General features: G+C 41.1%; 2 protein-coding genes across 3 annotated transcripts in view; one reads left to right on the top strand and one right to left on the bottom strand.

The window, feature by feature from the left end:
• Window positions 1–2,428: 2,428 nt before the first annotated feature.
• On the top strand, window positions 2,429–3,721 carry LOC311137089 (carbohydrate sulfotransferase 1-like; the record flags this gene model as incomplete). The annotated part of the gene is made up of 1 exon (XM_084171422.1): window positions 2,429–3,721. The coding sequence occupies one exon, from the start codon at window positions 2,429–2,431 to the stop codon at window positions 3,719–3,721; it is 1,293 nt and encodes a 430-aa protein (XP_084027548.1).
• A 7,096-nt stretch (window positions 3,722–10,817) lies between these two features.
• Window positions 10,818–14,938, bottom strand: part of LOC311137453 (transmembrane protein 263-B-like) — a 44,165-nt gene continuing 40,044 nt past the window's right edge. For both annotated transcript variants that reach the window (XM_084171966.1, XM_084171965.1), the window contains one exon: window positions 10,818–14,494. In XM_084171966.1, the coding sequence (XP_084028092.1) occupies window positions 14,214–14,494 (281 nt within the window). In that variant the 3' untranslated portion in view covers window positions 10,818–14,213. The remainder of the gene's footprint in view (window positions 14,495–14,938) is intronic.

The raw sequence follows: 14,938 nt of genomic DNA, 5'->3' as shown, positions 1-14,938 counted from the left end.
AGATTGTCATTTAGTTGCACTGAAGCAAAGGCCATTGTTTGCAGAGCTAATATCAGAGCAGCATGCTACATAATCAGATGTTCATATTTTGTAAAACACCACGGCAACTAGAATAACAGAATATTCATTAAAATCCAGCTTACTTGCGATTTAGACGGAAATTGGATTCTTCTTCTGTCCCTTTCATACTGCTGCGTCATCCCCAGAATCCCCAGAGTGACAATGGACATTGAAAATGTAATATTCAGTCCCTGCTATATAAGACTTCATTTAATTTCTCTCTTTCTCTCTCTCTCTCTCTCTCTCTCTCTTTCTCTCTCACGCGTTCTCCCTCTCTCTCTTTTATACTAGACCCAATCGATGCCTTGCATATGCTCTGTCTTCATACTGATTGTAAATCTCAGTTTTTAACAAATAAATTAGAAAATAGTTTCAAATAGCCTAGTATTTATAGGACATTATTTAAAAAGAACTTTAAAATACTTCAAATAGAAGTATTTGAAAATAGTAATCAAATGAATAGAAAATAAGTATTTAAAATACAAATATGTATGCATTTGAAGCCAGATCTGCTGACCTCCAACTCCTCCATGTGTATGTGTCTAAATCATAATTTAGGCTATATTCTGTCTTGTTTTAAAATATTATTCCTGACCACGTCGTGTGCTTTGCCAGGGGCTGTGGGTGGGAGGGGGAATGTAGGGGAGATTTGGGGTGGTCCATAACGGGCTCTGGTTGGCACACCTCACACAAAGCCACACCACCAACCCACAGCCTAGGTTACAACACGCGCATTTGTCAAGGCAATCTGGAATATACCGGGGCTGGTTTTGCGAAGACTGCGGTTGCAGCATCCTTCTCTGATCTGTTCTACCCTGTTGGAGTTTCATTTTCTTATTCTGCCTGGCGCTTCGACTTATTTCTCTTATTATGATATTTTCCTTATATAACACGGACTGGTTGTGATTATTCTATGTGTGAGAACAGTTCCTCTCGATTTGCTATTCAGATGCACGGGGAAAGAAGACAGGGCAGCTGCCCTTCAAGAATGTTTAGTCCTAAAATACCCGATTTTTGTGACGACATTTGAAACGGTTGCGTTGCTTTTCTATGGTGTTTTTCACGAGCACCTGCCTTTTACCCACTATGAATTTATGAGGTAAGAAAGTAGCTTATTGGATGCTTTGAGGTTGATCTCTTTTATTTATGTTTAAAATGTGTTTTGTGTGTAGGCTCTTAAGAATAATAAAATGACCGTTATTTGATCATTTAAAAACATAAAAAGTATTATTGAGGCCATACCTAGACGTCTAGCCCATTTTGTAGGCTAATCATCTTCGAATGAAAGCGTATTCTGTTGCACTGCGGTAAATCACATCTCGGCGCGCTGTCGTCGATTGTTCGCTGTCACATCTATCCTGTGACTTGGCGTTGCGCGAGAAATTACTTTTCCACAGGTGCCGCCAGCCTTTTATCACAGTGTTTTGCATTAGACTGCATTAGATCACTGAATTCCTACACCTACATAATAGGGAAATAGCTTTTTATTCAAAGGGAAAATAAAACACTAAACATTTACAGAGTAAAAATAAATGTTTATTATTGACACATTTTGGGATTTAAACTTATGGGTTGTGTGCCACCAGTATTGACGAACAACTTCTTAGCTACGTTAATTTGTATTTTGGATCAATTCATTTTTAAACTGAAAACCATCGTTCTTATCTGTGAAGTATAGAGATTATAGATATTAGTCGACTAGAGAAGACCTTACAGTATAAATAGCACATGAAAGAGAAATTAATAAATATTGGCAAAAATGTATCCTCGAGGCTACATGAACAATTGATGGTATTTAAATCAATTATGTTCTGTTGATTGTAATAGGCCTACTGCGGATGGAGATCTGAAGATGGTGGAGTTCTTTTAGATGGAATCTACATCAAATATGACCATTATGGAAATTAGAATCTTCATTATGGAATCTTAGATCCTAGGAATCCTAGTCTTTGACGTTGTATGCTATCTCATTGCATAAGCTGTATTTTGTGGTTGCCTGCTGCTCAAAGTACAGAAAGGCTATGGAACATAACAGCAATAACAACAAAACATCAAACTTGGGTTTGATTGATGTATTTGACAGTATTATACGAAGGTCATGCCTTTATTACAGTTCTATAAAACAACAATTATAATTCGTTTTGTAAGGTCACAACAGTAACTGTCTAGGAAGAACATGTATGGGATTCAAAACACTAACATTTTATATCGTGGTGAGACTGTATAATGTAAGCCGTTTTGCTGCTCCTACTGTCTCTGTGTGGGGATTCTATACAGCATGAATAATTGTTCTAAAAGTGTTATCCTATTTTTTTTATTTTTTTTGCCCCGCCAGGATCTGAACAGACTGCATCATCTATCTAAATGAATGAATTCAGCCATGCAATGTTCCTGGAAGGCTGTGATTCTGCTAGCCTTAGCGTCCATAGCGATCCAGTACACAGCCATCAGGACGTTCACAGCCAAGCCATTCCAGATGTGTCCAGTGACAGTCTCAAACCCTCTGAACTGTGGCATGCTGGGGCAGGATGCGGTGGACTCATCCTTTGACCAGCGGATCTGTGACGACTTCCTTTACTTCACCTCCAACGTCTCCAGGAAGACCCACGTTCTCATCCTGGCCACGACCCGCAGCGGCAGCTCCTTCGTGGGTCAGCTGTTCAACCAGCACCAGGATGTGTTTTATCTGTTTGAGCCCCTCTACCACGTCCAGACCACCTTGCTCCCCCGCCTGTCCCACAGCAGGACGGCAGGCGACACTAGGGTGATGCTGGGGGCCAGCAGGGACTTGCTCCGGAGCCTCTACGACTGTGACCTTTACTTCCTGGAGAGCTACATCAAACCCCAGCCGGCCAATCACAGCACAGATAAGCTGTTTCGGAGGGGAGCAAGTAAGGCTCTGTGCTCCCTGCCTGTCTGCGACGCCTTCAGTCCTGGAGAGTCGAACATCGATGAAGGAGAGTGCATCAGGAGGTGTGGAGGTCTCAACATGACGCTGGCGTCGGACGCCTGCCGTGAGCGGCGCCATGTGGCCATCAAGACAGTGAGGATACCGGAGGTGAGCGACCTCAGGGCTCTGGTGGAGGACCCTAGGCTCAACCTCAAGGTGATTCAGCTGGTCAGGGACCCCCGAGGGATCCTGGCCTCCCGCATCGAGACCTTCAGGGACACCTATAGACTCTGGAGGATCTGGAGGGCCACTGGGAGGAGGCCCTACAACCTGGACCTCACCCAGCTCACCATGGTCTGTGAGGACTTCCTGGGCTCTGTGACCACTGGCCTCAGCAGGCCCCCCTGGCTCAAAGGGCGGTACATGTTGGTCAGGTATGAGGACCTGGCCAGGAACCCTCTCCAGAAGACCAAGGAGATCTATGAATACCTGGGTCTGATCATGGACAAGAACGTAGGCGACTGGATCCAGAACAACACCAGGGGAAGCAACGATCTGTCCGCCAAGCATAAATACGGCACTGTTCGGGACTCAGCTGCCAATGCGGAAAGCTGGAGGCTCAAATTGTCTTATGAAATGGTTGATTACACACAGACTGTGTGTCAGCAAGTTCTACAGGAGCTGGGTTATAAGACTGTCAGTTCCCCTGAGGACCTGAAAAATCTGTCTCTGACTCTCATCGAGGACAAAACTTTTTTACCTTTTTTGTAGTAAAGCAAGGTCTATCACAACAACTATTTTTGATATATTTATATTGTTGCCTTAATTTCTTCTCAGATTTGCACTAAACCTCAGAAACCTTGAAGACTCCTGTGGTAAGATTCAAGTCAAGACATTCAAAAGAGCACAAGAAACATAATTTAGGAATGCTCTTTGAAGATATCAGTATCAATGTTTTAACGATATCGAAGAGACAGTAAGTAATGTTAGTTTAATTGACATGAACAAACTTACAGTAAAGCACCATCCTACTTAAGATCCCTGAATGCTGGCTGTTGCATTGACAAAAGTGAATGTTGATATTTGTACATCAAGTAAACTGGACCTACTGTAAAACATTGTTAGGGAATGTACCTAATCATACCTTACTGATAAATGCTGATGTGTGTGTAGGCCTATGACAACAACCATGCAATAAAAATGTGAATGTTGCAGTCAACCTTAATCGTGTTGTTTAAGTTTTATTGAGGGTTAGGGTAATAATTAGGGAGTGGCCTTTTTATCATGTTAATATAGTTTAACTGAGGGTTGTCAAAACCACCATCACCAAATAGTAATGAGTGCAGGACAACAGTGATTTGACAGTGAATGCATTCCACATGGCACCCTATTCCCTATATAGTGCACCATTTTTGACTGGGGCCCATTGCAGGTCTCGAATTTCCCACCGGCATCACCGGCAATGCCCCCTTGTGTGGCCCTAATGCTCCCCCCAAAAAACATCCATGCCTTGCGGCCAAAGTGGTCTTTGTGCCCTTGGGCTGAATATAATAATTAATTCCCTTCTCCCGTGATTGCCGTGCTCTTAAGCACCTCTCACTCACATGCAATGTTCCCTCTAAACTGCGTGGGTGCGCAGTAGCCCCGAGACTGCTGCGCAGCTCGCCCCAGGACTGCCCCACAGAAGAAATATCAGCCCACAGAGAGAAGCACGAGATTGAACTTCACTCAACTTTCTAGAGCAGTGGTCAGCAACCGGTTGATCGCGATCGACTGGTCGATCTCCAAGGCATTCCTAGTCGATTGCCAAACATTTCTGTAAAAAACCCAAAGATAAAGCCTTGTGTTCCTATTTTTTTTATTAGTCTCAGGCTGTTGGCGATAGGTGCACCTGATTCAGCTGCCCTGCCATTGTGAACCAACATATAAAGTCCAAAGAAGAAGAAGAAGCCTGAAGGAAGCCTGAACTTGGTTTACCATTTTATCTGTGGATTAATTGTTGGAGTAGAGGACCTTGTGCATTTCAGGTAAAATAACAACCCAATGTTTATATCCCAGGACAAATTAGCTAGCTAGCTAAATTGCCATGAATGTTTAATGCTTTTCGACCTGTCCCCAAGTTAATATAGTTGGTTCAGAGTTCGTTTTGATATTTCAACATGCGTGTCCTGGTCGTGTCTAGTGTGAAAGGAAAAAATATACATGCTGGCGATGGCGCACACTGAGTGCGGTCTGGTCAGTATGTAATCAACTTGCGCGCGATGGCTGATGTGCGCGTGCGTCCACATGCGCTATTGCGCGCAAGGTGATTTTGTCCCCCCCACACCAGACCCGATCAGGACATGCAGGTTAAATATCAAAATAAACTCTGAACCAATTATATTAATTTGGGGACAGGTCGAAAAGCATTAAACATTTATGGCAATTTAGCTAGCTAGCTTGCTGTTGCTAGCTAATTTGTCCTGGGATATAGACATTGGGTTGTTATTTTACCTGAAATGCAAAAGGTCCTCTTCTCTGACAATTAATCCTTCTCTGACAATTAACTGCCTCCGCTCAGATTTCAAGGTGGGTGATGTTGCAGTGCGCAACATGCACGGGTCTTTCTCTCCTATTGGAATTAACAGTGAATCAAGCCTTTAGATATTAATAACGATCCTACATTACATTTATCAAACATGACTGGTTTTAGCCTATATAAATGTAATTAAAAGTCTCATTAAGGTTTGGTTACAGTTGCCTCCCTCCTGTAAGCATCGGTCTGGACATGACAGGCAGTAGCCAATACTCATAGGCTATCACCTACACTTATGTACATTTATGTATATTTACATATACTTATGTTTTTCTTAACAGAATAGCTACTGTTTTTCGGTTTTCAAATCAATTTAATAGGCTATTTAATTAATTAATTAACATTTAGGTCATTTAGCAGACACTCTTATCCAGAGCGACTTACAAATTGGTGCATTCAACTTATGATAAGCCATTGGGGCAGGGTGGGTGGGGTTGAAGGTCAAAAGTAGTGCACTATGTAGGGAATAGGTTCCATTAAGGACAGAGACAGAGTTTGCCTGGATTGACCAAATGTCAGCTAGGTGTTGGAATTGTTTAATTAGACTTCCAGGCCATCTATTGGCGATGTGGAGCAGGCAGGCAATAGGAGACAGCTGCTGTTGCTGATTAGTCCTATAAAGCATTAAGTAAGAAATAAACTAGCTGCTGTCTTCACAACATTGTCAGGCTAGTGGGGTTTATGGTCTCTGGAAGGAATATAATAGAAATAGAATATATATTTTATGTTACATTTTTTCTACAGAAATTGATAATTTTGCTGCCACAATAATGTGAGGAAGGCCCTTGTTATTGCTTTGCATAAAACCGTGACAGTGATAAGTACAGGTGGGGAACTGACCTTTCCCAACCTCCTTTGAATATTCTCTGAAATATTAAGGGGGTGTCATTCATAAAGTTGAGTTCTTGACTCCTCAAAGACACTGTTTATAAGGTTGCTGGTCTGGGAAAAGATGATGTCTGTCCACAGTGTCTCAATCCGAAAGACTCCATCTACTTTGAAATGAACACCCATCACTATCAGACCACGCCAACATGTATTGCTTTTTCATCTATAAACAAGTGTGCTGAGGCAGCAATCCACAGCCCTGTGGTCACTCAATCATTATATCAAGACAATATACTGTATGGCCCAAGTTCAGATACATTTATGTTGGCTATTTACTCATCAGTTGGGTGCAGCACAACAGACAGAGGTAATTTTTTCTACTTAGAATGCAATGCAAATATACTGCCTCATTCTCATTAGTATGCTTTTGTGGGTGTAAAGCATTGATTGAGAAGGATTATTTGAACAAATCGTAGCTATTGATTGGTGATAGTGACTCAATTCCTTTCAATTTTGCTGTAATAATTCAGAATTGTCAACATCCCAATCTTGCCAATACTAAAGTAACTACTTCGGGACTGTCGTGATGAGCACGCATATGGCAAATCAGATTACCATTCTGCCACAGTGAAAAGGCCTCAGGATCCCATCCATCCATTCTCTCTAACCTTTTTTCTTTATGTCTCTAATGATCTGTGCATATTCCTGCCAAAATACCAAAACCCTCCTACTGATGGCTAAGAGGCAGAGAGAGAGAAAGAGAGAGAGGGAGAAACAGAGTGAGAGAGAGAGGGACGGAGAGAGACAAAGAGACAGAGAGAGAGAGAGGTTGAGAAAGAGAGAGAAAAAGCAAGAGAGAGGGTGAGAAAGGGAAAGAGAGAGAGAAAGAGAGGGTGAGAGAGAGCGAGAGGGAGAGAGAGAGAGGAAGAGAGAGGAAGAGAGAGAGCTGTACTACAGTATGAATGGAGGAGAACAATCTGTTCTCACAATGATTTCATTACAGTTATTTTCAGGTTGGCAGAGGTACAGTTCTGTTCTCCTCTTAGTTTTGTACCTCTGTTCAACTCTGCAAGTAAATGAGATGCCCAAAAGGAGCAGAGCCTACCCTAGCTGGCTGGTACAGTAGTCATGGGCAAGGATTGCTGATACTTTAACAAAAGCTTCTGTATAAAGTAACACTGGTCTTTTATACTTTGAAAAATGCAAAGGGATTTACTTACACTTCCCTAATCTGTAAAGGGATCTCAAACCAAGGTTTACCTACACTTCCCTAAACTGTAAAGGCAGAGTGCGAATTACACTGTCACATTGTAATTCGTGGGTACTCCACTACATTCCTAAAGAAAATCATGTACTTTTTACTCCATACATTTTCCCTGACACCCAAAAGCAATTGTTACATTTTGAATGCTTAGCAGGACAGGATAATTGTCAAATTCACACACTTTCAAGAGAACATCCTTGGTCATCCATACTGCCTCTGATCTGGCAAGCTCACTAAACACATGCTTCATTTGTAAATAATGCCTGCGTGTTGCTGTGTGCCCCTGGCTATCCGTAAAATAAAAAAATCTGTAAAATAAAAAAACAAGAAAATGGTGCTGTGTGATTTGCTTAATATAAGGAATTACTTGTACTTTTGATACTTAAGTATATTTTAGCAATTACATTTATTTTTGATACTTAAGTATATTTTAAACCAAATACTTTTAGACTTTTACTCAAGTAATATTTTACTGGGTGACTTTCACGTTTACTGAAGTAATTGTTTATTAAGGTATCTTTACTTTTACTCAAGTTCGCCAATTGGGTACTTTTTCCACCACTGGGGGGGAGTGGGGAGTGGTTAATAATAACTACATAATTTAACGGTAAAAACAGTGGACCTTTTAATGTGGCATGAACACAACCATTCGTGATGCTTTTATTTGATTGTCAAACAAATCACTTCAAAAAGTAGGCTACCTGTGCATGTTGTCCACTCTAAAATAATCCAAACAGTGCAATGCATGTACACTCACGCCATTTGATTTACAAAACACCAAAATGTGTGCCTAATGACATTCGACGATTGCCATTGATGTGCCTTACTGACAAACTGATCTCGGAAAATGCACTGTAAGTGTAGCTATGCCTACGTAACATTTAATAATGTTTTGCCGTGAAAACAGTTCTCATGGGCACACAAATCCAAAATAATGTAAGCCTATGCCATTGCAAAATCAAATCCTTCTAACTGAAAGAGTCAAATATAGGCCTACTTTCATTAATGTTGGATGGATTGGTTGTGCATTGGTGTCTAGCTATAGGCTAGTTGTCTTGTGATATTGGCAACCATCATCAGTTGATCCAGGAAATAAAAAAAAATATGAATAGAAAATAATAAAGCTAAATAAATGGTCTACTTCTTCTGTCCATATAGGGCACAGAGAACACCAATACCCTAGCGCACCTGAAAAACAAAGCAATGAGCGCTCAACAATGATAAATCAATGGATAAATCTAATGCATTGGTAATAAAGGCAAATTTTTTTTATCAAGGGCGTATGGCAAACCAATGGGTGGAAATGAGCAAGTACAAAGGAAAATGTATGTGTTTAAAGGAGCTCAGCTGAGGCTGAAATTCAGCAGGACTGAGTGGACAGCGCCGTGGACAGGGGGACTGTTTGTGCAGCCACGTAGAAATAAATGGTTTAAACCAGGGATCATCAGCTAGATTCAGCTGCAGGTTTTATTTCTTGAGTGGATGGTCAATTTTTTCTTGAGCGGATGGTCAGGTGGCCGGAACATAATTACAAATAATTTGTAGACTGCAAATTGACCATAAGAAGGCCAAACAGATATGTTTGACTAAAACATAGTCATTTCATACCTTGCTTACAGTTCTATATGATCTATTATATGTGAGGATACTTGGGAACAGATTTCTTAAGTTAAAATCACTTGGAGCTGATTTCCTGGTGTTTTTACAGTCTATTATGTCCAAGATCGAAATAAATGTATTTATTTATTTTTTGCTCAGAAAACTTGGGGGACCAAATAAAACCACCCGAGTGCCAAATTCAGCCAGAGGACCGCCAGTTGGGGAACCCTGGTTTAAACCATGAGAGGTTGGGGTGTTTGTTTAATTTGGAAGCTCTTATTTTCATTTATACAACGGGTGGGTCTAATCCTGAATGCTGATTGGTTAAAACCGCATTCCAGCCGGTGTCTATTCCACAAGTTACCACCTGCTAAATCTATGACGTTAAAATGCCTATTTACACTGTTCCATCTGACTGCGCAATCCACTGTCTCATCAACCGAGTCAGGCACTTTATAAACTTGATCTCCACTATAAAAAGCATCTAGACATTATATCACATTTCTTTTAGACTAACATTTAGTTTTCAACAATGGAGATTTGTATAAACCTTGCTGTCGGTCTCTCTGACATTTGCAACATTGTTTCAATATTCAAATTTGATCTCCAGCTGTCCCATAGTTAGGACGAGACAGACAGGCAGGCAGCGTTTCTCAGCCGGTCAAAATCATGAATAAGCTGGCATCATTTTTATGGATATATACAAAAAAAATGTCAATTGAATAAAGGTAAAACAAAACTAATTTGCAGTCTTTGCAGTTTGAAGTGATTGTGTTACTGTAGCTGTGTTGCTGGGTAGCTCCTCTGAACAACAGTGTCCTGACGAGTGAGCACATTCTCTTTGCCAGGCGAAATCACGCCTCATTAGCTCATTGTTATGGATGTATCCCCCTGGACAGGAGCAGAGACCATGTCAGTAAGAGACAGCTGCTAGATGAAGGCTGACAGTAACATCAGAGATAGATCCAACACCTCCCCTCGCCTAGGTGATTTGGTACAGTTTACAGCACAGGGGAGAGATGATGGAGCACAGCTTGAGCCACTTCCCATATGCTCAGTCCCAAATGACACCCTATTCCCTTTATAGTGCCCTACTTTTGACCAGGGCCCATAGGTGTAATATGTGTGGTGCTGACTGTGTTGCCATGTGTCACTGAACAGATTATAGAGGCATGACCGCAGCTAAAATGAACCGCACATCCACATACAGATGGAATAGAAACCTGAAAGTACATTATTTCACAGCTTTGGAGTGGTTGAAAACAACCCAACCTGAACGTCTATCCTCATCTCCTCTCCTATCACTGCATAGCCACCACAGTATAACGGAGGCGAGTAGAGGGAGAGAATAGTCAAGAATGCAACAACACCAGCAGAAGCAGAAAAGTAATACTGAATGATGAGTCAAGGTTACTGAGATTTGAGTCAAGGAAATGTATACTATGTAATACAAAAGCAGACTTTGGAATATTCTGACAAATTTCTCTGCTTTTCCAATACATGATATTGATTTCCTTCCTATCAGCTGGACCTATAACTAGACCCATAACATCCTCTGAGGGTGAGGGTGGGGTAGAGTGACCGAATAAAATGCAACAATCTGAATTAAAATACAGAGTAGCTTTATTTATAGAATACAGCATCAGTTTTTGCAAAAATAGTTATATCAAAGACAGCAATCTACTTGGTCTTAAAAGTCCAGAGATGTGTCCCAAATTGCACCCTGTTCCCTATACAGTGCACTACTTTTGACCAAAGCCCCTATGGGCCCTGGTCAAAAGTGGTGCACTAAATAGAGAATAGGGTGTCATTTGGAACACACATCAGTTTATAGTAAGTCTCCAATACATACAGTACCAGTCAAAAGTTTGGACTCACCTACTCATTCAAGGGTTTTTCTTTTTTAAACTATTTTCTACATTGTAGAATAATAGTGAAGACATCAAAACTATGAAATAACACTTATGGAATCATGTAGTAACCCAAAAAGTGTTAAACAAATCAAAATATATTTTATATTTGAGATTCTTCAAAGTAGCCACCCTTTGCCTTGATGACAGCTTTGCACACTCTTGGCATTCTCTCAACCAGCTTCATGAGGAATGCTTTTCCAACAGTCTTGAAGGAGTTCCCACATATGCTGAGCAATTGTTGGCTGCTTTTCCTTCACTCTGCGGTCCAACTCATCCCAAACCATCTCAATTGGGTTGAGGTCGGGTGATTGTGGAGGCCAGGTCATCTGATGCAGCACTCCATCACTCTCCATCACTGGCGTATCGCTGCAGAATGCTGTGGTAGCCATGCTGGTTAAGTGTGCCTTGAATTCTAAATAAATCACTGACAGTGTCACCAGCAAAGCACCCCCACACCATCACACCTCCTCATCCATGCTTGATGGTGGGAACCACACATGCGGAAATCATCCATTCACCTACTCTGCGTCTCACAAAGACACAGCGGTTGGAACCAAAAATCTCAAATTTGGACTCATCAGACCAAAGGACAGATTTCCACCAGTCTAATGTCCATTGCTCGTGTTTCTTGGCCCAATAAAGTCTCTTCTTCTTATTGGTGTCCTTTAGTAGTGGTTTCTTTGCAGCAATTCGACCATGAAGGCCTGATTCAAGCAGTCTCCTCTGAACAGTTGATGTTGAGATGTGTCTGTTACTTGAACTCTGTGAAGCATTTATTTGGGCTGCAATCTGAGATGCAGTTAACTCTAATGAACTTATCCTCTGCAGCAGAGGTAACTTTGGGTCTTCCTTTCCTGTGGCAGTCCTCATGAGAGCCAGTTTCAGCATAGCGCTTGATGGTTCTTGCGACTGCACTTGAAGAAACTTTCAAAGTTCTTGAAATGTTCCGGATTGATTGACCTTCATGTCTTAAAGTAATGATGGACTGTTGTTTCGCTTTGCTTATTTGAGCTGTTCTTGCCATAATATGGACTGGGTCTTTTACCAAATACGGCTATCTTCTGTATACCACCCCTACCTTGTCACAACACAACTGATTGGCTCAAACGCATTAAGAAGGAAAGAAATTCCACAAATTAACTTTTAACAAGGCACACCTGTTAATTGAAATGCATTCCAGGTGACTACCTCATGAAGCTGGTTAAGAGAATGCCAAGAGTGTGCAAAGCTGTCATCAAGGTAAAGGGTGGCTACTTTGAAGAATCTAAAATCTAAAATATATTTGTTTAACATTTTCTAGTTACTACATGATTCCATATGTGTTATTTCATAGTTTTGATGTCTTCACTATTATTCTACAAATGTAGAAAATAGTAAAAAATCAAGAAAAACTCTGGAATGAGTAGGTGTGTCCAAACTTTTTACTGGTAGTGTATATTAACTAGCAGAAGTAAGTGCAGAGGAAAACAGTAAAAAAAACAGGACAAGAGGAAAAAACATTCAAATGAAATAGGCGAAAGTTGTCATAACAATAAACAGCATATTGTGTACAGGAAGAAGGGAAAAACAACCAGTTGAAGCATGCGATGCATAACGTAAGGCCGTGGACATACCATGCCAAGTGTGTTCTCTTTCTATAGACTTCAAATAAAAATGTACTCAGTGAATATTCAAATATAATCAAAAAGAAAAAGGAGATTGGTGTACATTTCATGTTTCATCAGAATGGACAGTAATTCAGTACTATGGTAATAATGTAAACAATGTGGAAATGAATTAGCCTGGTTCCAGATCTGTTTGTGGCATCTTGCCAACTCATTTTCATGCCAAACAGATTGGCACCCATGCTACAAGTGGGATTCATGGAAAGAAAAAGCAGGTTTGTTTTCAACTGTCCCTCCTACTCCAGGAATGTCAGTGTCAACTATCAACTATCAATACTTATCTATCTAATGTATGTACATTGTACAGGTAGGCACATAAATACAGATTTGAGTAAAGTCCATACAAGTGAATGTCATAGGATGAGTCCCACATGGCACCCTATTCCCTATATAATGCACTACGTTTGACAAGAGAGCCCTGGTCAAAAGTAGTGCACTATAAAGGGAATAGGGTGACATTTGCCATGCAGGCATGAACTATGACCCTTGACCTTACATACGTGTGTTTCCTTGGTGGTGAAATGGTGCTTCATTTATTTAAACAGCTCAGAACCTCTGCTGATATATGTAACATTAATGCGAAAAGGTCATTTTCAGGATTTTTTAGATCAGTTTTTATGTAATAACACGCTTTATTTAACACGTCTCCAACTCATGAAGCAAAATAAAAATCCCCTCACCTGCAGTACAATAAAACATCCAAGCTGCAACAGAGTTTCAAGGCTGCAAGGTCCCTCTCCTACCTTCTCTATCTGGATCAATAGGATTCACGTACCTATTATTCACATATCTATTATAACACATACATATTCACATACACACATTGTTTGGTGTGTATTCCCCAATCACCGATGTCAAACTGATGAAATTAAGTTGTGTAAAGTACCTTTCACTTTGTTTTAATACTGATGTAAAGATGCTGTTTCATAATAAAACCGGAAGAATGTAAATCACCTTAAGTCTTTGAGAAATGTAGATGTGTCCTTACTGAATCGCTACCAAATTGTACTTGTGCATGACAAACATCGTGCGTGGTCATCATATTATTATGCCCTACCCTTCCCACACCCAGATCAATCAAAAAGACATGAGATCCCTCTCAAAAGTACATAGGCAGTAAGTTCAACATTCTTGTCAATTCCATATCCAATTCCAATTCCAATCATAACAAATCCCATCAAATTCCCTCTGTAATGCTCCCTCAAGGTAGTATTCTGACTTGAGATCCGCAAGCTTAATTTGGCTTTTCGCGCAAGTCTCCCATTGATGTCATTGAATGATTTATGTGGAAATCCAAGTTACTTGCGCTTATCTCAACTCTGAATCGTTACCATTAGTAACCAGATGGATCCTATACACAGCAGACAGATAAGGAAGGACACATATGTAAACTAGATTGGGGTGGTAGTTGGGTCTAGGCCTAATCAGACTTATCCTTTTTCTTTGGTGTAACTTTACTGGCTACTGCGGACCCTACCGCCCCAACTCCTCCCGTCACCACGGAAACGCCGCCTTTGACTAATCCTATGCCGGCGGCCGGCACGCTGGTCACCACCGTCTTGGTGATGTCATAGCTCTTACAGCCCACCCAGGCCACGCCTCCCCATGTCGCGCCGACCGCCCCTCTGGTCATGTTGAAGAGACCGCCGGTCACCCTCCAGATGACCCCCGCCTCTTTCTTAGGGTGGTCCTTCTCTCCATCTGCAGGGAGAGGGTTGGGAGAGAGGGGGAGAAGGAGGGGGAAATGAGGGAGAGAGAAAGAGAAAGAGAAAAAATACATGATTTATAGATTCATAGTTTGTGTCTAGGTGCCTGACAGAAAGTACCAGGTGAAACCTTTCCATTAGTCTTCTTCAGGGGTGTTCTATGGCTGTAGATGTTAGACAGAGGAAACAAAGCAGGTGACTTTCCCAGTCCCTCACAGGAACAACAAGGACCACAATACGGCAATCCATCATTATACATGTCCAACGTCTCTCTGCGTCATCCTATATTTCCAATGTCACCCTATTCTACATAGTGGACTACTTTTGACCAGGGCCCAATCAGGATATGGTCAAAAGGAATGCACTATAAAGGGAATAGGGTTCCTTTTGAGAAACAGACCCTCTCTTTAATAATGGTCCTACCTAGAATACAACATCT

This window comes from Coregonus lavaretus (genome assembly GCF_964263955.1).
Source record: "Coregonus lavaretus genome assembly, chromosome: 11".
Classification (NCBI taxonomy): domain Eukaryota; kingdom Metazoa; phylum Chordata; class Actinopteri; order Salmoniformes; family Salmonidae; genus Coregonus; species Coregonus lavaretus.
The sequence above is the reverse complement of the archived record's forward strand: the minus strand, read 5'-3'. Positions and strand labels throughout refer to the sequence as shown.